The 23069-nt window shown below is 40.0% G+C and overlaps 1 protein-coding gene across 2 annotated transcripts in view; it reads right to left on the bottom strand.

Annotated features, from left to right (window-relative positions):
• The window catches only part of DHX57 (DExH-box helicase 57), a 76882-nt gene extending 53851 nt beyond the window's left edge, over positions 1-23031 (bottom strand). The window contains exons 1-9 of one of the 2 annotated variants that reach the window (XM_015112156.3): positions 22665-23031; positions 15983-16215; positions 11606-11764; positions 10411-10599; positions 9265-10103; positions 6706-6881; positions 4397-4518; positions 3095-3290; positions 2099-2223 (exon numbers count right to left, since the gene is read on the bottom strand). In XM_015112156.3, the coding sequence (XP_014967642.1) occupies positions 2099-2223; positions 3095-3290; positions 4397-4518; positions 6706-6881; positions 9265-10103; positions 10411-10599; positions 11606-11764; positions 15983-16209 (2033 nt within the window). In that variant the 5' untranslated portion in view covers positions 16210-16215; positions 22665-23031. The remainder of the gene's footprint in view (positions 1-2098; positions 2224-3094; positions 3291-4396; positions 4519-6705; positions 6882-9264; positions 10104-10410; positions 10600-11605; positions 11765-15982; positions 16216-22664) is intronic. The other variant, XM_015112155.3, reaches the window with a different exon arrangement.
• Between the last annotated feature and the right edge of the window lie 38 nt (positions 23032-23069).

The raw sequence follows: 23069 nt of genomic DNA, 5'->3' as shown, positions 1-23069 counted from the left end.
TTCCATTGTTTTCTGGAGTTTCTACAAAAAGATCATTTGCCCCTTAGAGATCCAACGTTTTCTGTATAGTCATTTAATATTTATTATTGCCTTGTTCTAGGAATTATTTCTTTTTCTTTTGGTTTATTCTTTTTATCTAAAAGTCCGCTTTCTTTAGTTTCTAATTACTTCATATGTCTTATTTACTAATAATAGTAATGTATTATTTCTTCTAATAGTTCTTCTGGTTACACATCTTCTCTGTTCAATTCCTTTTTTTTTTTTGAGACAGTCTTGCTCTGTCGCCCAGGCTGGAGTGCAGTGGTGTGATCTCGGCTCACAGCAACCTCCACCTCCCAGGTTCAAGCGATTCTCCTGCCTCAGCCTCCCAAGTAGCTGGGACTACAGGTGCCCGCCAACAATCCTTTTTTTTTTTTTTTTTTAATGTTTTGCTTTTAGCTATTTTCTGCTTTCCTATCAGTCCACCAAATTTACTTAGACTATTTTTCTTCTTCTCAAGGTATTTCTAGTAGTATACTACTTTTTGGGAAAACTTCATAATTTTCACAGGACTTTCTCTTTTTTTTCCCCTACTAGTTTTCTTTTACTGCTCTAGGGCATGATCCACATGACAAACTATGATTAATGCCATCCATCTTCCTGGCCCTCTTCAGTACTTAAAATATTGAGACTTTTAATTTTTTTTTTTTTTTTTTCCCTAAGAGATGGGGTCTCATGATATTTCCCAGGCTGAAGTGGCTCTTCACAGGTGCAATCATAGCACACTATAGCCTTGAACTCCCGAACTTAAGCAATCCTCCTGCCTCAGCCTCCTCAGTAGCTGGAACTACAAGCATGCACCACTGTGTCTGGCAAGAATTTTTATTTTATGCCTCACCCTTTAATGACTTCTAATTTCATGAGGTAAAATCCACATGCTTTATTATTCACGACGCTTAAGGCTCTGGAAGGTCTGGCTCCTGCTGCTTGTTCCCTGTGCTACTTTCCCCTTTGCTGCTACACAGCAGGTGCACTGGCTTTCCTTGTTCTGGACTCACAAAGCCCCTTCCCACTGCACAATCTTCAAACATGCTTTCCTTGTCCCCGTTTGTCACCTGGGATTGCATCTTATATTTCAGTTTCCTTTTTTTTATTTGAGACAGGGTCTTGCTTTGTTGACCAGGGTGGAGTGCAGTGGTGCTATCACAGCTCACTGCAGCCTCAACCTACTGGGGGTTCAATTGATTCTCTTGCCTCAGTCTCCTGAATAGCTGGGACCATAGGTGTGAGCCATCACGCCTGGCTAATTTTTTTTTTTTCTGTATCCCCAGTAGAAAGACTACTGGCTTTTTTTTTTTTTTTTTACTTTTCATAGAGACATGGTCTCACTATGTTGCCCAGGTTGGGCTCTAACTCCTGAGCTCAAGCGATCCTCCCACCTCGGCCTCCCAAAGTGCAGGGATTATGGGTACGAGCCATGCGCCCGGCCATACTTCAGTTTTCAATTTAAATTGTCATTTTACAGAGATATGATCTTTGAGCATCTATGGGTCTCTCTCTCCAAACACAGCATGCCATTTATTCCTTCATAGTGCTTATTCCAATTTGCAATCATTTACTTATTTACTTGTTCATTATTTGTTTTTTCTACCAGACTGTTAGAGGGGGAGCCATACATGCTTGTTCCTCACTGTATCCCCAGCAACTAATATATCACTTGGCATTTAATGCAGGCTCAATAAATACATGAATCAATGTCAGGACTGAATGACTGACCAAATAAACAAGGAAGAAGATACATTCAGCCACAGCATGCATGACATCTGTTACTTCTACTGAGTAAGGTATCAACTTAGCATAATGCCCAGGATGGTGTGAAGTATACCTTCTAATCTAATAGGATGACTCCATCTAATAAGTGATGAGCATGTGCTGTCCTTCCTTTTTAGTGTTATAGACCCTGGAAATCAAACCAGTTGCTCTTCTCTAACATAGGTCTTCCTTGTGGCAAATTACCGTTACTAGCTGCATGAAACTGAATTGGAACTAGAAAACATTTTTTTCTGCCATGCCTTCATTTCATGTGAGTGTGTGTTCACTAGGAAAGTCTTTGTTTTACCTTTCTTCTGTCCTCTCATGAACTTCATCAACAATGATATGGGAGACTCCTTGTAGAGCTGTATCTCCTTCTAGCCTTCTCAGCAGCACTCCCGTGGTACAGTATAACAGTCTGGTGGCTGAGGACTTACACAGGAAAGGGCAATATAAACCATTAATAAAATTTTCAAAAAAAGGAAACATTACTGGAAAGCCATTTTGAATGGATAGTGATAAAGAATATTGAAAACACTAGCAGTTCCATTTAATAGGAAACCATACTAAATATAGTTTCTTGCCAGGGACAGTAATAAAATCCTTTCTACTTCATATCAAAATGTTAAGATTTTCATAAAAAGCATTAAAAAACAGTGAATAATGAAATCAGTTCTCAATTTGTCTGCTCCTTATTTGGTTAAATGGATTAAGTCCCACATTCAAGAACATAACAGTCTTTACTAGATGACTTTTGTCAATAAAAAATAAAAAGCTTTACAGAGGAAATTTAGTACAACCAAATAAGAGTGTTTTTTTGTTGTTGTTTTTTGTTTTTGAGATGGAGTTTTGCTTTTGTTGCCCAGGCTGGAGTGCAATGGCACGATCTCAGCTCACTGCAACTTCCGTCTCCCAGGTTCAAGGGATTCTCCTGCCTCAGACTTCCGAGTAGCTGGGATTACAGGCATGTGCCACCACACTCGGCTAATTTTTGTATTTTTAGTAGAGATGGGGTTTCTACATGTTGGTCAGGCTGGTCTCGAACTCCTGACCTGAGGTGATCCGCCCGCCTTGGCCTCCCAAAGTGCTGGGGTTACAGGCGTGAGCCACCGCGCCCAGCCATGAGAGTTCTTATCCCAAGATATTTCTAAAAGGACTTCACCCCTACTGAAGGTGATCATTAATTTAAAAATAACCTGAAAGTATATATCCCAAATTGCCCATGAATCTCCTAACCCCCAGAACTCTTTATACCTAAAAATCATAAATTTCTGTTACCAGGAAATAAGCAGAGCATACAAACCTTGACACTTTCTAACCGAATCTGGTATCCCACGGTCAGACCCACCCTCTCTGCTCTTTCTTTAGCAACACGTTCAGCAACAGAGATTGCAGAGATTCGTCGGGGTTGGGTACAGATGATGTTGGCCACCTTTTCAGGTGGTCCATTCAGAGAATCATCCAGAATAAACTGTGGAATCTGTGTGGTTTTCCCACATCTGTATATTAAAACAAATAAGTCCTAAAATGAAGTTTTCAAGGGCTAGTTAACTAAAGAAGCAATCATACGGAATGAGGAAAGTGATAAAGCTAATTAGAATACAAATTGTTCAGATTCAGGTATTTTCTAAAACAACCTCCTGACTTATTACCTAGAGGTGAGAAATTCTAGGAATTTGCACTCCAATCAAAAGGACAATCAAATAATAGTTTAGTAACATTTGTAAAATTGGGACTATTGAACAGACATTAGATTAAGGTCTGTAAATGCTTCTAGGAATGTAAACTCTACACATGAACCCTAAAGAAAAGGAGTATTAGCTTATGATTATCAAAATATTTTAGATTTTTCCCTTTGATATGTATTAATTTGGCTATGATTAGGCTGAGGTTAAAAAGATAAACTAGATGATACGAATTGTTACCATATCACTGAGTCTGGACACAAATGTAATTATTAAATTGTATAATCTTGAATACATAACTAAATAAAGTCTGCAACTTGTCCCTGCTAAATAGGAGAATGTAAAACAGGAAAAATAATGCACCACAATTAAGTTGTTTTTAAAAGAAAAATAAAGGCTGGGCGTGGTGACTCACACTTGTAATCCCAGCACTTCAGGAGACTAAGGCAGGTGGATCACTTGAGGCCAGGGGTTCGAGACCAGCCTGGCCAACATGGTAAAACCCCCCTCTCTACTAAAAACACAAAAAAATTAGCTGGGTATGGTGGTGCACCATAGTGGTGCACCTGTCATCCCAGCTATTTGGATGGCTGAGGCATGAGAATCACTTGAACCCGGGAGGCAGAGGTTGCAGTGAGCCGAGATCATGCCACTGCACTCCACCCTGGGTGACAGGAAATCAGAATAAATTTAGAAGATAAAAAAGCTTTCAAGCTAAATGTTCTAGAACTATCCTTTAAATTTAAACATGAGCCTTGTTAAAAGTCTTCAGCTGGATGTTTTGCCTTATTTCTCAAGGCAGAGGTATATAATGTCTATAAATCCAGTTACAGTTTTTAACAAGTTGAACTGGTTATGGTAACCAGGGTGCATATAATATTTATAGATGAAAGCTGCCAATGAATAAACTGCATTCTTACCCAGTCATACCACTTATGACAACCACCTGGTGCTTACGCAGTAAGTTAAGAATGGTTTCTCTTTCTTCCCAAGCAGGGAGTGATTGTCTCTCTTGCAGAATGGACTGGAACTGTCTGGAAGCCTAATAAAATCAAAGATAAGACATCATTGGGTTACTTCTCTCTTTTTTCTTTTTTTCATTTGAGACAGAGTCTCACTGTGTTGCCAGGCTGGAGTGCAGTGGTACAATCATGGCTCACTCCAATCTCCACTCCAGGCTCTAGCGATCCTCCTGCCTCAGGCTCCCAAGTAGCTGGGACTACAGGTGTGTGCCACCATACCCGGCTTTTTGTATTTTTTTGAAGAGACAGGATTTCACCATGTTGCCCAGGCTGGCCTCAAACTCCTGTGCTCAAGTAATCCACTTGCCTTGGTCTTCCAAAATGCTGGGATTACAGTTTTGTTTTTGTTTTTGTTTTAAATTACAGAGACCAAGTCTTGTTATGTTGCCCAGGATGGTCTTGCACTCCTGGCCTTGAGTGATCCTTTGTTGGATTTGTTGGGATTGGATGTAGAGGACTTTATTCAGAATGCTGCTCAGAGAATCAGTCAGAATGAGCTGTGGAATCTATACATTAAATAGTTTTCCAACATCTGAATAAACTGAAAGATTTTCTGAGTGAAATAAAGCCCTCTTGCTTAGCACATATCCAGTTCTTCCCAGCAAGGGTCTCTATACCAACACTGTCCAATGGAACTTTCTGTGTTGATGGAAATGTTCTATACCTGTGCTGTCCAATACAGCAACCCCTGGCCACACGTGGTTATTGAGCACTTGAAATGCGAAGAACAGTGTTACTGAGGAACTGAATTTTTAATTTTAATTAATTAATATAAACAGCCAAACATGGGTAGGGGTTACCATATCAGACAGCATAGCTCTAAACAGTATCAGATTTTTACCTAAATCAATAATAGAAAAGCACTCACTAAAGCATTATTTTTGGGCAGTCACTACAACTATATAAATCAATTTCATATTTAATGGCCAATGCTATAAACATTGCCTTGTTTATTAAAACTCTGGCTGTACTTTTGAATACTGTAATAACTTTACAGGAACATGCCATTTCCTATATATAATTTTATCATAAACTTAGCACACTGATCAAATTGAATATCTCATTTTTTGTTTCTATCATCTACAGTACAATTTATATACATTGTGATGTTCTATGGGTATTGCACTACATATGTGATGGTGTTATATGGTGTCAAAAATCAGACTGACAGAACTTTAGAACTGGAAGTGCCCTAAGAGAGCATTTAATCCAATTCCCATATTGGTTAAGCAACTTGCCTCTGCCCTATCTCTAACTTTGCCCTCAGGGTTCACTTATGAATTCTATTAAAATAACCTTCATGTGAATGGGGTAAAAACAAAATAGACTTTAGAAACAGAATTGGCTAAACCACTCACTAGCTATGTGACCTTGGGCACATTATTTATCCTTTGAGTCTTTGAAACAGGGTAAAAGTCCTTCCTCATCCTTCTCCGTTTATATATTAATTTTTTCTAATGTAAATCGCAGTATTTGTATTGTTTTGTTTTTAGAGACAGGGTCTCATTATGTTTTCCAGGCTGGCATTATCTCCTCCTGCCTCAGCCTTCCAAGTAGCCGAGACTACAGGCATGTGTTACCATGCCCACCTGGCTCTAACCCCACAGTATTTGTTTTTGTTTCGTTTTTTTTTTTTTTTGAGACGGAGTCTTGCTCTGTTGCCCGGCTGGAGTGCAGTGGCGCAATCTCAGCTCACTGGAATCTGCACCACCCAGGTTCAAGCGATTCTTGTGCCTCAGCCTCCCAAGTGGCTGGGATTACAGGCACCTGTCACCACGCCCGGCTAATTTTTGTATTTTTAGTAGAGACGGAGTTTTGCCATGTTGGCCAGGGTGGTCTTGAATTCCTGACCTCAGGTGATCTGCCTACCTCGGCCTCCCAAACTGCTGGGATTACAGGTGTCAGCTACCGTGCCCAGCCATTAAACCACAGTATTGATATTCCTTTTACATACCAGATTGTCCGTCACAGTACCAAAGGCACATGATTCTGAGACCATTTGGCATATATGTGTGTGTCTGCTATAGGATTTTCCAAAACCATCTAGCATATGCACTTAAGTTTGTTGTGGCCTGTAGAAATTTTGACCACTCAGGGAGAAAATGAAACAAAAGAATATTAGGGAGGGTAGCCAAAGCGTCCTAATTCCTAATCCCATCATCCAGATATTAGGGAGGCAATGCTACTCATTCTCTCGCATACCCTACCTGTTTCATTCGGAACTGCTTGCAGATTTTACCATTTTCAGCATGTACTGACTTTGCCTGCCAGTCATATCTTTTGGAAATCTTTTTCTTAAGGTTCACATAGCTTTCATTCTCTACTATAACAGGTGCAGGACCTTCATCCTCATCTGACTCCTCAGATTCTGATTCTTTTTCAACTTGAAGGAAATAAAAGAAAACGTTTCAATACAGAGCCCTTTCTTTAACAAAACGGGAAAGTCGCTGTCTAACAGAGTATCAAGTCAAACAAAAAGTCAAAATGGAGAAAAAGTTAAAACTTGAATAAAGTAAGTTCATTCATTTCCAGTATTTCTATTGCCAAAGAACTTAAAATGCATCCTCAAGTAAACTTTTATCAAGCATAAGTGGTTATTTTTAAATCAAATTAAAAACAAAGTAACATTAACATAATTAGCAGTGAATGTTTCAACTATTTGCAAGTGTCCCCAAATCCTACAACATAAAACAACCCAAATGTCTATCAAATGATGAATCGATGAACAAAATGTGGTATGTCCACATAACAGAATAGTCCTCACTAATAAAAAGGAATGCTGTACTGATATGTGCTAGGACATGGATGAACCTTGAACACATTATGCTAAGTGAAAGAAGCCCATCTCAAAAAGCTGCATATTGTATAATTCCATTTCTATGACATGTCCAGAGTAGGCACACCCATAGAGATAGACAGCAGATTTGTGGTTGCCAGAGGCTGGGGGAAGGGGTAAATGAGGAGAGACTGTTATGGTACATGGGTACAGGGTTTCTTTTGGCAGTGATGATAATGTCCAGGGATTAAAAGGTGGTCATTGTTGCACAACTCTGTAAAAATCCAAAAACATTGAACTATATACTTTAAAAGAGTGAATCTTACGGTATATAAATTATGTCTCAATAAAACTACTATTTTACAAAAAAAGGCCATGGCACATAATTGTCATTTCCCAAGGAACATATTTGAATCCCATGCCCTAGAAGCTGGCATCTGGGAGTGGGTTGGGTGGTTAGTGAGTGAACCTGGCTAACTGACCAGCCCTAACATCTCAGCACAGCACCACTATTCTCTACTCATTGAAGTTTACCCAAGGACTCTTACGTTTCTTTTGTTTCTCTGGAAGAAAGATAGATAGCAACAAATAAAAGAGGACCCTTCCTTCCCTTCCTTCCTTCCCTCCCTCTCTTCCTTCCTTCCTTCCTCCTTCCCTCCCTTTCACTTTCTTTTTTCTTTCTTTTCTCTTTCTTTCTCTTTCTCTTCTTCCTCTCTCTCTCTCTCTCCCCCTCCCTCCTTCCTTCCCTCCCTCTCCTTCCTCTCCTTCCTTCTTTCCTCCTTTTTTTTTTCTTTTTAAGAGATAGAGTCTCACTCTGTCTCCAAGACTGAAGTGCAATGGCTCACTGCAGCCTCTACCTCCCAGGCTGAAGTGATCCCCCAACATCAGCCTCTTGAGTACCTGGGACAGAGTGCACGACCATGGCTGACTAGCTAAGAAAATATATATATTTTGTAGAGATGGGGTCTCGCTATGCTGCCCAGGCTGGTCTCAAACTCCTGGGCTCAAGCAATCCTCTCACCTCAGCCTCCCAAAGTGCTGGGATTACAGGCGTGAGCCTCTACACCCAGCAGAGAATTCTTTGAAAGGGGCTTACTTGTGGTGTAAGAATCTGCACAGTAGGCCATGTGTGGTGGCTCACACCTGTAATCCCAGCACTGGGAGGCTGAGGCAGGTAGATCACCTGAGGTCAGGAGTTCGAGACCAGCCTGGCCAACATGGTGAAACTCTGTATCTACTAAAAATAGAAAAGTTAGCCAGGCGTGGTGGTGGGCACTTGTAATCCCAGCTACTCAGGAGGCTGAGGCAGGAGAATCACTTGAATCTGGAGGGCAGAGGTTGCAGTGAGCTGAGATTGCACCACTGCACTCCAGCCCGGGGGACAAGAGTGAAACTCCATCTCAAAAACATAAAAAGAATCCTCAAAAACATAAAAAGAATCTGCACAGTAAACCTGGATCTAGACTAGGCTAGAAGCCTGCACAAGTATTTGAGGATTTAGGGATTCATAGAGCTATCCCTAATGAATTCTGGGGATCTAGTATACCAAAAGCAGGAGGGTACGGATAGTGGTATTGAAAGCAAAATATCTCTAAAATTTCATTTGAAAGTAATTCAGTATATAATATAAGAAGTAATCATATGAAAACCAAATGAATTAAATAAAATAGATTTTCTGAGAAGGTACCTTAAGGTCCTTCCAAGCCTCAGATTTTATATGGTTAAAATAAACACACATCACAACAAACTTCAACTCAGGAAGCCTATCCACAGCAACACAACTGGGCCTTAAGCAACACAATTGAGCCTTACAATTAAAGTTGGACACAATTACAGTTCAGGGAATTCTCATTCCCTTTTGCCCATGGGACTGAATGGCTTGTTCAGCTTGTTCAAGATCACTAAGCCATCCTGGATCAGCTTTAAAAGCTTTGACTTCTAAACCCATCATTCTGAATGCCTCCCTCCACAAGATCAATGCCTTACATACCTTCTGGAATTTGATTAGAAACAAAAGAATTATTTGGAATCATTGGTTTATGACAGGCAGGATTATTTATTCTGGTCCTAGAGGGTACTGGCAGAACGTTCATGGGAGGGACACTATACTTGTGATGGGTATTCGTTAGTAACTTGATTATTTCCGATTCTTCCTCTAAAAGGGTTATCAAAGAATATACAACAGGTTCCGAAGTTTCCGCAAATGTCAAGGCCTTGTCATAAAGAAACTCAGAAATATGTAAACGACAAGCCAGAGGTAGGTTCTCATTGGTGGAATAAAATGCCACGAGGGGAGCTTGGTAGGGATATTTGTGGTCTTTAGAAAATCGAATTTCAAGTTCATATAAAAAAGATCCATCTTCATTAGCATTAAGATGAGAATCATCTACACTTCTTTCTATTCTTCCAACAATTTGATTTGGGGGCACTTCATGTTTGAATTTGCATTTCGATCCAAATTTACAATTTCCTTTGAGGTAAAATTTACAGATTTCAAGTGAATTCTCTTGTACATTTTTGGTACTTTCTTTTGGCTTGGATTTGCGGAATCTACTTGTCAAATATTCCAGTTCTAATCCAATGGTCCAGACTCTGTTCTGAATTCTTTCTATAAATTTTTCTCCACAGATGGACTTGAGAGCAAACGCCTCTTCCTGTCGCTGTTCCATACACTCATCCAAGCTTATCTGGTTGACTGCCTCAGAGATCTTCATCCTCTCTCCAAATGTCTCTGAAAAACACTGGGTAAGGAGATGCTCTAGTGATGCTCCCACATCTCCATCACACATCCTCAGGACTGCTTGACAGCGTTCAATATTGAAACCATACCTGTCAAGGGCAAAACATGACAAAAATGGCACATAAAAAGCAGTATCACACCATTACAGTAAAATTCATTTAAATATGCTTATATGAAGTTATGACTATACATAGGCAGGGCTTGTATTTTGAAAAAGCAACCCTGATAACAATAAGCCGTCCTGAATGACCCCATCTGATAAGATAGAATATTAGGCCTAGCAGGCTTTGCTGGAACCCACAAAATAGGAAAGTACACAAAGAGGGGTAGTGGGTTTCTATGATTTCAGTTTCCTTGAATTCTTTCCCAACTCCTAAAAATGATTAAAGCAATCACCTGGAAAGTTTTTGCACTGCAAATGGGGAGACTGTAAATTCTGGAACATGAGGCTCCACTGGGGCTAAGCCAGCATATTCCAAAGGATCCAAGTCGGGAACGAGGGAAGTTTCCTGTCCAGCTGGCCAGTACCGCTCATCGTTACAGCAATCAGGCTCATCGTCTTCCTCCTCCCCAGAAATGCCTCTTCTAGCAAAGGCAACATTTTCATATATCAGATATTACTTTCTACTTACTTCAAAGAAAAATTTAGCAAAGGTCTAAGAATTTAATTAATAGGCTCCTGACTACTCTTCAGTTGCTGATTTAATCTTATATTGAACTATTAATTTATACCTTGGCAATTAACATTTAGCAGTCATTTATTAAATGCCAGGTACTGTGTTAAGTGCTTTATATGAACTAACTCCTTTAATCTTCCCAATAACTGTGCCAAGTAATATTGGAATGTCCTTTTTTTTTTTTAAGATGATCAACTAAAACTCAAAGAGGATTAGTAACTGCCTAGGTTACACATTAAGGAGCAAATAGAGATTTTACCAAAGGCAGGCAGATTCCAGAGCCTATGTTCTTAATCACAGAAACCTTGGCTATCCTCTGTCTTCTCATTCATAAAAATAACTATCCCTAATTGTTCGTTTTGCTACATAATCTCCTTTTCTAAATCTCAAACAGATAAGAGATTTGTAGATAGGATGGAAAATGAGCTGTTCATGACTGGCCACTAATTAATTCTGGTAAATGGAAAGAAGGAATTAACTCCTTCAACCGAAATCCCAAACAAAAGAGCGACTAAGATTTAAGAATAAAAGCTTTCTCTTAGGCAGATGGTCATGATAAGCAAATCCTGAGACCGCACCTGACCAAGTCAATATTTGCTCCTTGAACACTACTTCTACTTGTTCATTACAAGGGTTTATCTGGGAGATTACAGATAAATCAGTTACTGAATCCATATGAGCACTGCCCTGGAAAAAAATAAAGATACAAAGGCAATCCCATGGATGCTACAAAACAAACTCACTCTAAAATTGTTGCTGAATAATTATTCTTGTATTTCTCTTGACTCACTTTCAACTAATTATATGGCCACAATAGAATCAGTACTGACACAGCATTCCAAAGATGCACAGGACCTTCACACTGCCAGTATGTTTTCCTTACTATCATAGTTTATTCAAATAAAACAATTTACTCAGATCCAGCATCAGCATCTTGTTCTTGCAGGTCTCGGAGAAGAGCTTTCACTTTCTCTTGATTCTCAGAAGTCATATGTAGAGTCTGAAGGGGTACTTTGGCTTTGGGTTTCCATTTTGGGCGTGCCTCTCCTTTGCTTATGTTACTGTTGCTAGGTCTATAGAGGACAAAAGAGCAAAATTACACACATTATCTGTGATCAGAACTTTTACACTCTCCTCAGGGTCCCCAAATATACACAATACAAACTGGATTGTCAAGTATCTTACAAAAGATGACAATGAATGTGAGGAGATTCTCCATTTTCTATAGTATTTACCAGACTTCATTATATCAAAACTGCTGGAAAAAAACCTTATCAGATTCTTGGCCAGGCGCAGTGGCTCACGCCTGTAATCCTAGCACTTTGGGAGGCCGAGGCTGCTGGATCACCTGAGGTCAGGAGTTAGAGACCAGCCTGGCCAACATGGCGAAACCCTGTCTCTACTAAAAACACAAAAATTATCTGGGCATGGTGGTGCGTGCCTGTAATCCTAGCTACTCAGGAGGCTGAGGCAGGAGAATCACTTGAACTCGGAGGTGGAGGTTGCAGTAAGCCAAGATTGCGCCACTGCACTAGAGCCTGAGAGACACAGCGAGACTCCATCTAAAAAAAAGAAAAAAAGTCTTACCAGATTCTTAATCATTAATTCTGGCTTCACTAACTCAAGAATCCTTGGGAAAAAGCAATGCTAATGATGGTTTCCTCTGCACTATAGGGTTCTGAAAAGAAATAAGCTACACACAAAGAGCATTTCATTTCATTCTGCATTAAAATCTGAAAACCACTGAGTTTCATTCTTCCTTGTGAATATTAGGTCCTATTTCTAAAATACCCAATTATCTTTATTTCTGATTATTTAAAAAAAAAAAAAAAAAAAAAGGCCAGGGGCAGTGGCTCACACCTGTAATTCCAGCACTTTAAGAGGCTGAAGTGGTAGGATTGCTTAAGCCCCAGGAGTTCAAGACCAGCCTGGGCAATATAGCAAGATCCTACTTTAAAAAAAAAAAGAAATAAAAAAATTACACAGCATATATAATCTTTTATTATTTGTCTGATCATGAGGAAATGATCAGTAAAAATGAGGGGGAGTTGCGAGTTTCACATGTTCCTATCTTAACCACCATTTATTTGTACACCCCTGTGACTTGCCTTCCTTCCTGTTATTAAGGGTGAACCATCCTTTATCTTAAAGTCAGTCTTTCTATTTGTAAACTATATGCCATTTCTTTAATCTCCTCAAGGAAATCATTCCAACACTTATCCTCCTTTCTACATCACTGGTTTTTCATTCTTCTTTGGATCATTCCCATCAGCATACAGACATACTATAATGTCTACCCTCTTAAAAAAAAATCAAACCATGCCAAATCCTCCCTTGAGTGCACATCTCCCTACAGCTACTGCCCCATCTCTCCTTCCTCTAGCTCCCTTATAGTAAAGCTTCTCATTTAGGTTATCAAAATCATTGTCTCTGTCTCCATTTTCTTTCCTTGTCTCTCTGAAACACAACCCAATCAGTATTTCCTATGCTAATACAGCTCTTGTCAAGGTTAACTATGATATCCACATTGCCAAATCCAGTGGATAATTCTTAGTGCACATTTTCCTTGACCTGCCAGAAGCATTTTTCCACAAATGTGTACCCTCTTTAAGCATACAATTCAATCTTATTGACTATTCTCCTTTAAAACACCTTTGTCCCTTGGCTTCCAAAAACCACTCTCTTAGTTTCCTACTTCATTGGCAGCTCCTTCTCAATCCCTTTTGTTTTTCATACTTTCTCTTAGTTTTATTTTTTAATTAAAATTTTTAATTGATACGTAATAACTGTACATTCTTTATAGGGTTGATAGTGGTTTGGCTGCAAGTCAAATCTCATCTTCAATTGCAGTTCCCATAATCCCCATATGTCATGGGAGGGAACCAGTGGGAGACAGTTGAATCATGGGGGCAGTCTCCCCCATACTATTCTCGTGATAGTGAGTAACTTCTCATGAGATCTGATGGTTTTATAAAGGGCGTCCCCCTTCACTTGGCTCTCATTCTTTTCTCTCCTGCCACCTTGTGAAGAAGGATGCGTTTGCTTCCCCTTTTGGCATGATTGTAAGTTTCCTGAGGCCACCCCAGCCCTGTGTTTTTTGCTATTTCCTAAACCTTCCAAGCACATTCCTGCCTTAAGAAATTGCTATTCCCTCTGCCTTGAATATTCTATACTCAGAACTTCACAGCTTATTCCTTTACTTACTTCTTGCCTCTCTTCACGTGATATCTTATTGGGGGCTATCTACCTTATTGGGGGGCTTTCTACATAACATAGTAATTCTATTTTGGTATTTTATATCCCTGTTACACTCCTTTATTTCTCTCCATAGCATGTGCCAACGGGTAATGTTATACATTTGTTTATGTCTTTTCTATCTCAAATCCCATTCTATCTAGATAAGGACAATATTTTACTCCCTGCTGCAATTCGAAGTCCCTAAAACAAAAAACAGTGCCTGGTGCATTCAGTAAATACTTACTGAATGAATGAACACCTATGGACTCCAATAATGTATAATATCCACATGTTTTGAAAAATCATAGAGCTGCAGCTAACTCAGAAGTTAGGTTCTTGGCTAGGCACAGTGGCTCATGCCAACTGTGGCTCACCTCCAACACTATGGCAGGCCACGGCAGAAGAATCGCTTGAGCCCAGGAGTTCGAGACCAGCCTGGGCAACATAGAGAGACTATGCTGCTTGCTATTTATAAAGTCTATAGTAGTGTACAGTAATATCCTAGGCCTTCACATTCACTCACCACTCCCTCACTGACTTACCCAGAGCAAATTCCAATCCTGCAACTTCCATTCATGGTAAGTGCCCTATACAGGTACCATTTTTAATCTTTTATACTCTATTTTTACTATATCTTTTCTATAACTAGACATGTTTACATACACAAATACTTACCATTGTGTTATAATTGCATATTTAGTACAGCAACATGCTGTATAGATTTGTAGTCTAGGAGCAATTGGCTACATCATATAGCCTAGGTGTGTTGTAAGTTGCACCATCTGGGGTTGTGTAAGTACATTCTATGATGTTTGAACAACAATGAAATCGCCTAACAATGCATTTTTCAGAACACATCTCTGTCAACAAGTGATGCCTAATTGTATTTATACTGTATAACATGCAATAGCAAAATGTTTACTTTTATTACTCATTAGAATTACTAGAATTCCCATAATTTATTCATTAGTTAAAAGTTGAATAGGAGAGAAGCCTAGATAAGACATCTGTTACTGGTCACCACATGTAACACCATCAGATGATGGCTGATTTGGCTGGAAAACACACAGCTTATCAACTAGAAAGACACAGTACAGTCATGTTGCACTTTAGGCTGTTCAATGTTTGCTTTTTGAGATGGAGTCTCACTCTGTCACCCAGGCTGGAGGGCAGTGGTGTGATTTCAGCTCACTGCAACTTCTGCTCCCAAGTTCAAGCAATTCTTCTGCCTCAGCCTCCCTAGTAGCTGGGATTACAGCTGACCACCACCATGCGTGGTTGATTTTTGTATTTTAGTAGAGATGGGATTCCACCCTATTGGCCAGGCCGGTCTCGAACTCCTGACCTCAAGAGATCTACCCACCTGGGCCTCCCAAAGTGCTGGGATTACAGGCGTGAGCCATTGTGCCTGGCCATGTTCAATGTTAACATCATCATTTTAACATCAATCTATGATGCCTAAGGAATACTTAAAATAATTTTCCTCACACTATTTCTGTATTTACTTTCAGAGTAACACTGGGTATAACAGCAGTATTACACTCAATTCACAGCGTCATGCAACCTACATACACACAAAAGCTGTTATTTCCCATCATGCCTTCAGAAATGGGTTACAAAGCCGGGCGCGGTGGCTCACGCCTGTAATCCCAGCACTTTGGGAGGCCGAGGCGGGCGGATCACAAGGTCAGGAGATCGAGACCACGGTGAAACCCCGTCTCTACTAAAAATACAAAAAATTAGCCAGGCGCGGTTGTGGGCGCCTGTAGTCCCAGCTACTCGGGAGGCTGAGGCAGGAGAATGGCGTGAACCCGGGAGGCGGAGCTTGCAGTGAGCCGAGATCGCGCCACTGCACTCCAGCCTGGGCGACAGAGCCAGACTCCGTCTCAAAAAAAAAAAAAAAAAAAAAAAAAAAAAGAAATGGGTTACAAAGAGGAAGACAATTAATTTGACCAGAATTACTCGACTTTTTTTCCCTTCTCAGCCATCTGTTGTCCCATACATTAGGGGTTGATACCATTTCCATATTTAAACATTCAAAGAGTTATAATGACCTGGAAGGGCGCCTTGATTCACTGAAGATACAAAAGTCATCTCCATCATCCCATATTCTACTGGAGGCCTTTCTGTTGCCGCCACCTCCACCACCACCACCGCCACCGCCACCACTACCACTCCCATGAGATTTACTGGCGTGACTCCTGCCTCCTCTTCCTCCTCTAGAAGACCCTTTTCCACCTCCTTTGCCTGGCTTGCCTTTTCTTCTTACTGAAGAACTCATTTTCACCTGTAAGAGAAAAAAATTAACGTAGACATCATAAAACCAGACAGGTATGATAATCCTTTGTTTGCCAAACTTATGAATATAGGCTACTTTAAAGAAATGAAGGAAAATGCACATGTAAAAAGAGCTGATCTTGGAGCAGGATTCTGAATCTGTTCCAGTGAAAACATTTTAAAACTACAAAATAAAAAGAGCCAGCCAATTTAGGGGTAGTGTGGATAAATCTTCACAAAAGATTTATAAGCACTTCTACCTCAGGACTAATATTATTGAATGTCTCTGACACAGATTTCTTAACTAAAGAAAGTAATCCTAGATTCTCATTTGGTTAGGTCTAATTTAGAGTTTTATTTATTTATTTATTTAGAGATGCAGTCTTGCTCTGTCGCCCAGGCTGGAGTGCAGTGGCTCGATCTCGGTTCAATGCAACCTCCGCCTCCTGGGTTCAAGCAATTCTCCTGCCTCAGCCTCTGGAGTAGCTGGGACTACAGGTGCCTGCCACCATGCCCAGCTAATATTTGTATTTTTAGTAGAGATGGGGTTTCACCATGTTGGTCAGGCTGGTCTCAAACTCCTGACCTCAAGTGATCTGTGCACCTCAGCATCCGAAAGTGCTGGGATTACAGGTGTGAGCCACCACACCTGGCCTAGTATAGGATTTAAAAAATCCAGTTGAGAAGTTTCCATGAATTTAATATATGTTTTGACAAAATTTAAATGTATATACGCTCTATCAGGAACACAGCTTGGGCTCAGAGATTCTGCCAAGGGCAAAAGGGAAGTAGGCCATAAAACAGATAGCTCCTAATCTTTTTCCAAAGGACCGACTCCATTTACAATGGAGTGTGGAGAAGTTCAAACTTAAAGGTGCTTTCAAGAATAGTGAGGTTGTGGGGAAAGGGAGATTACAGGATTAAATGAAGATACAGTTTAGACTGTTGGCCAACTAGTTTGCAGGAAGCAAACCAAGGAATAAGACCACTAGGAAGTTCCTTTTTGGGATTAGAACAAGTATTAAACCGGGATCTCAGAAACTATTGCTTCACAGAAGCCATAGTTTGGTTGGATTAGTTTGTAAAGGAATTTACTCTCCAGAGCATTGTTGAAAACAATTGAGCAATCAACCATGGGCATACCCAAAGCTGTGCCTCCCAGAGGAGCAACAACTGAGGCTTAAAATCGTGGGAGGGAAATAGACTTCACTAAAATATTCTAGCCAGTCACTAAAAAGTAAACCAGCAAATAACAATAAGAAGCCCCTGAAAGGGGAGAATCAGTACCCAGAGTTGTTACAGTGTGTTATCTAAAATGCCCAGTTAACAACAAAAAGTCACAAGGCAGGCAAAGAAACGCTTAAGTATGACCCATACACTGGGGGGAAAAAGCACAAACTGTCTATGAGTGAGATCAGATGTCAGATTTAACAGAAAAGAACTTCAAAATAGTCATTGTAAGTATATTCACAGAAATAAAGGAATGCACAATTAATGCAGTAAAGGAAGGTGTGATGACAATGTCATATCAAATGAGAACATCAATAAAGAGATAAAAAATTATACATATTAAAAAGAACCAAATGGGAATTCTGGAGTTGAAAAGTATAATAATTGAAATTAAAAATTCACTAGAGAAGCTCCATAAACATGAACTAGCAAGAGAAAGAACTGATGAACTTGAAGACAGACTGACATTGATTATGCAAACTGAAAACAGAGAGAACAATAAATGAAGAAAAGTGAACAGAGCCTTGGAAAAATGTAGGACACCATCAAGGGTATCATACACATATAATTAGAATACCAGAAGGAAAGGAAAGAAAGAAAAGAGCAGAAAAAATATTCAAAGAAATAATGGTAGAAAACTTCTCTGATTTACTGAAAATCAATAACCTCTACATGCAGGAAGCTCAATGTCCTCCAACTATTAGAAAATAAACACAGAGATCCACAAAATAGATAAGTTGCAACAAAAATGTTGAAGGTCAAAAGACAAGGAGAAAATCATGAAAGGAGTAAGAGAAAAACAACTTATCACTTACAAGGGGAACCCCAATAAAATTAATGACTGATTTCTCCACAGAAACAATGGAGGGCAGAAGGTAATGACATATATATTTAAAGTACTCAAAGAAAAAAATAGGGCTGGGCACAGTGGCTCACGCCTGTAATCCCAGCACTGTGGGAGGCTGAGGTGGGCAGATCACGAGGTCAGGAGATCGAGACCATCCTGGCTAACACAGTGAAACCCCATCTCTACTAAAAATACAAAAAATTAGCTGGGCGTGGTGGCACACACCTGTAGTCCCAGCTACTCGGGAGGCTGACGCAGGAGAATCGCTTGAACCTGGGAGGCAGAAGATGCAGTGAGCCGAGATCGTGCCACTGCACTCCAGCCTGGGTGACAGAGTGAGACTCTGTCTCAAAAAAAAAAAAAAAAAAGAAAAAGAAAAAATAGTTAACCAAAAAAAGCTATCTTTCAAAAATGAAGGTAAAATGAAAACTTTCTCAGACAAACAAAACTGAGACATAGACTCGCCTCACAAGAAATACTAACAATTCTTCAAGTTGAAGCAAGTGTCCCTGGATGGTAATTTAAATCTACATGAAAAAACAAAGAGTAAAGGTAATTGTGTAAGTATTTTTTAAAAATCCAGATTTATATTGGACATTTATTTATTTGAAAACCAGTATAAATGTATTGTTTCTTCTTCCCTCTGAAATGATTTTAAAAAGCAATTATATAAAATAAGATGTACATGATATAACGTTGGGCCTGTAACCTACAGGAAGGTAATATGTATGTAATATATTTGCCAATAACAGCACAAAGATTGGTGGGAGCATAATTGTACTGTGCTGAGAAAATGACTACAGACAGTAAAGTAATACTTGTAATAAGTATAGTTGGGTATATAACATTAATAGATATAATATGTATAATAATACTATAAAAGGTAGGAAGGGAATAGAGATATATAAAAGTAATACTTCTATATATCTGTCTTAGTCTGTTTTCTGCTATAACAGAATGCCACAGACTAGGTAATTTATAAACAATAGAAGTTTATTTGGCTCATGGTAATGGAGGCTGGGAAGTCCAAGAGCATGACAGTGGCATCTGCTGAGTATCATCTCATGGTGGAAGATGGAAGGCAGAAGTGGGCATGATACAGAGAAAGGCACCAGCAGCCAGACTTATTTTATAATTACTTATTCTTGCTATAACTAACCCACTCCCATGCTAGTGACATTAATCCGTTAATAAGGGCTCTGCCCTCATGATTGAATTACGTGTTATTAGGCCCCATCTCCTAATACTGTTGCATTGGAAATTAAACGTCTAACACATGAACTTTGGGGGTAAACATTCAAACCATAGCAATATTGCTGGAATTAAGCTAGTATAAATCTGAAGCTGTTCATAAATCCCAAAGCAATCACAAAAATACTACATTAGAAAATATTCACTTAATGACTAAATGCAAATGAAAGCAAAAAGTAAGAACAGAGGTAAAAATAGACATTGAGACATACAGACGTCCAAAAGTAGACTAGAATTAGATGTAATTCCCAGTATACAGATAATAAAAATAAATGTGAGAGAATAAAGCAGTCCAATCAAAAGACAGAGACTGTCAGACTGGATTAAAAAACAGGATCCAAATATATGCTGTCTGCAGGATAGGCATTTAAATTCAGAGACACAATAAATGAAAAGTAAAAGGATGGAAAAAGATGATCTTGCAAACAGCAACCACAAGAAAGGTGGAGTGGCTATGTTAATATCTGACAAAATAGACTTGAAAGCAAAAAATGTTACTAGAGATAGGGATATTTCTTAATGACAAAAGGGTTAATCTGTCAGGAAAAGATAACAATTAAAAACACATATGTACCTAATAAGAAGGCACCAAAATACACAAAGCAACAACTGACAGAAATGAAGGGAGAATTAGACAATTCAATAATAATAGTAGGAGACTTCAATACCTCACTTTTAATAATGGTAGAACAACTAGACAGAGGATCAACAAGGAAATAAAAGACTTGAACAACACTCTAAACCAACTAGACCTAATAAGTGTCTATAGACAAATATTCACACTTCTCAAGTACACATGAAACATCTTCCAAGATAGACCATGCTAGGTGATAAAAGAAACCTCAATACTTTTTTTTTTTTTTTTTTAAGATGGAGTCTTGCTCTGTTGCCCAGGCTGGAGTGCTAATGGTGCAATCTTGGCTCACTGCAAGCTCTGCCTCTCAGGTTCAAGCGATTCTCCTGCCTCAGCCTCCCGAGTAGCTGGGACTACAGGCACCCGCCACCATGCTCCCTGGCTAATTTTTGTATTTTTAATAGAGATGGTGTTTCATCATGTTGGTCAGGCTGGTCTCGAATTCCTGACCTCAGGTGATCTGCCCACCTTGGCATTCCAAAGTGCAGGCATTACAGGTGTGAGCCACCTTGCTTAGCCATAAACCTCAATAAATTTAAAAAGAAAGAAATAATATGAACTATGTTCTCCAACCAAAATGGAATTAGAAATCAAAAGCTAGAAAAAATTTGGGACACTCACAAATATGTGGATATTAAACTAGGTCTTCCTAGGTATTCCTTTCTTCAAAATTCTTGATGATTATACATATGTATTCAGTGTTTATCTTAAGTTTGTCTCTCCTTTCTACTCCCAGAAAGCTCTTTGAAAACAAGACTATGTCTATTTTTTTTTACCACTGTACCCTTAACACAGTGTCTAGCATATGGTAGGAATTCAATATCTATTTGTGGAATGAATGACTGAAGGTTGGAAAAATGACTTATGTGGGAATGGAGATTTATTCATCTATTTATTCTTTCCACAAATATTTATTGAGCACTTATTATGTGCCAGATCCTGGGGATATAACAGCAAAGAAGACAAAATTTCTGCTTCATGAAGCTTACCTTCTAGAGGGTAAGACAGACATTAAACAAATAGATATATATTATTACTTAAGTGTTATCGAGAAAAAAAAAAAACCTTGAGGCAGTTATTTTAGATAGAGTGGTTGGGTAAGGCCTCTTTGAGATCACATTTTAAAGGACATCCGGAAGAAACTGAGAGAACGAGCCATGAAATAGTCATCCCTCAGTATACACAGGGGATTGGTTCCAGAACCCCATGTATACGAAAATCCACGGATACTCAAGTCCTCCAGTCAGCCCTGTAGAATTTGCATACAGGAAAAGCCGGCCCTCTGTATGTGTGTTTTGCATTCCAGGAATACTGTCTTTTCTTTTTTCTTTCTTTCTTTTTTTTTTTTTTGAGACTGGATCTCGCTGTATCACCCAGGATGCAGTGCAGTGGTATGACCACAGCTTATTGCAGCCTCGATATCCTGGGCTCAAGCAATCCTCCTGTCTCAGCCTCCTGAATAGCTGGGACCACAGACGCACCACCACACCTAGCTACTTTAAAATTTTTTTAGTAGAGATGAGGTTTCGCTTTGTTGCCCAAGCTGGTCTCGTACTCCTGAGCTCAAGCAATCCTCTCACCTTGGCCTCCCAAGGTGCTGGGATTACCGGCATGAGCCAACTATGCCTAGTTGAAATACTGTATTTTCAATCTGTGTTGGTTTGGAAAAAATCCACCCATAAGTGGGCCCGTGTAGTTCAAAACCATGTTGTTCAAATGTCAACTTTACTCACAAAAATGTAGAGTCATTAAAATTTTAACAGGCAAGAAAAATAACAGGTCAAACTGAATTCTGTAAGGTTGTGCATCAGTAATTACCTATGATTTCTAAAATTTACGGAAAGGAAATAAATCAAACAGACAGATTAGAACTTCCTCTCAAAAACCAGGCAGCCCAGGTAAATTTGTGTACTGAGAAACATTAGGAAAAAGCAAGAGGATGCTTACTCTGATTCAAAACAAGTTGTCTCACATCAATCCAGAAAATGTTACTTTTACAAGTAGATCTGAGATATGCGCTCAAAATTTTAAACGAAGATTTGCTGACTGTAATGGTATCCAATACCACTCTCCCAGAGTTTTCCAGGCAATAGGAATTAGGTTGTATAATCCACGTGGTTAGATTCCACTATCTATTCCATCTAGCCCGGGAAGATTCCAACTATCTTTCTTCACCATGGATACAGGGACCTAAGTTTGGCTGTAAGAGTATTCTTTGTTTGACAGCCAAGGCACTGAAAAGTGACTACACACTACCCTCCTCCCAGGCAGATCTCTGACTGATCACAATATAACCAGCTCCATCCAGATATCCAGATCTCGTATCCTTTTACGAACTCACATCGTCCCCACCCTTCTCCCCAAAAAAGCCACACAGACAGAGACAGGGAACGGAGCCTGACCCCTTCAATCAACCCCTTAGCCTGCTCCAAGCCTGAATTTCACGCCTCGTCTCCTAGCCCCACCGCCCCCGCACTGCAGTTTGAGCGTGCACAACCTCAGCGGCAGAGCTCCGCCTTGGTCCGGTCCCGGGGCCTGGGATCCTGCTGGTCCAGATTCACCGGCCCCAGGCAGACAGGATGAAACACTGGGCCGCGATGCTCCTCAGATCCCGACCACTCCTGGAGCAGGAGGCGGCAGACACACTGACAAACAGGGCGACGCGCAGACCGTGCGCACAACGCGCATCACTTGTCCGCAGAAGTGGAAGACGTACCTGGCTCGCAGAGTTGGGTTCCGAGCCAGCTGTCGGGAGGTGCTGCCCAAGGGTCAGAGGTCCCCACAGGGCTTGGCCACCCTCCCGGTTCTCACTTGGAGCAGCCCTGCGGTGGCCCAGCTGCAGCGGCACAGCCCTGGCGCCTTCTGATTGGCTCAGCTTCAGCCCCTCGCTTATTCGCTTCCG

The sequence above is a fragment of the Macaca mulatta genome, chromosome 13, assembly GCF_049350105.2.
Source record: "Macaca mulatta isolate MMU2019108-1 chromosome 13, T2T-MMU8v2.0, whole genome shotgun sequence".
NCBI classification, from domain to species: domain Eukaryota; kingdom Metazoa; phylum Chordata; class Mammalia; order Primates; family Cercopithecidae; genus Macaca; species Macaca mulatta.
Note: the sequence above shows the minus strand (reverse complement) of the source record. Positions and strands in the feature narration are given on the sequence as shown.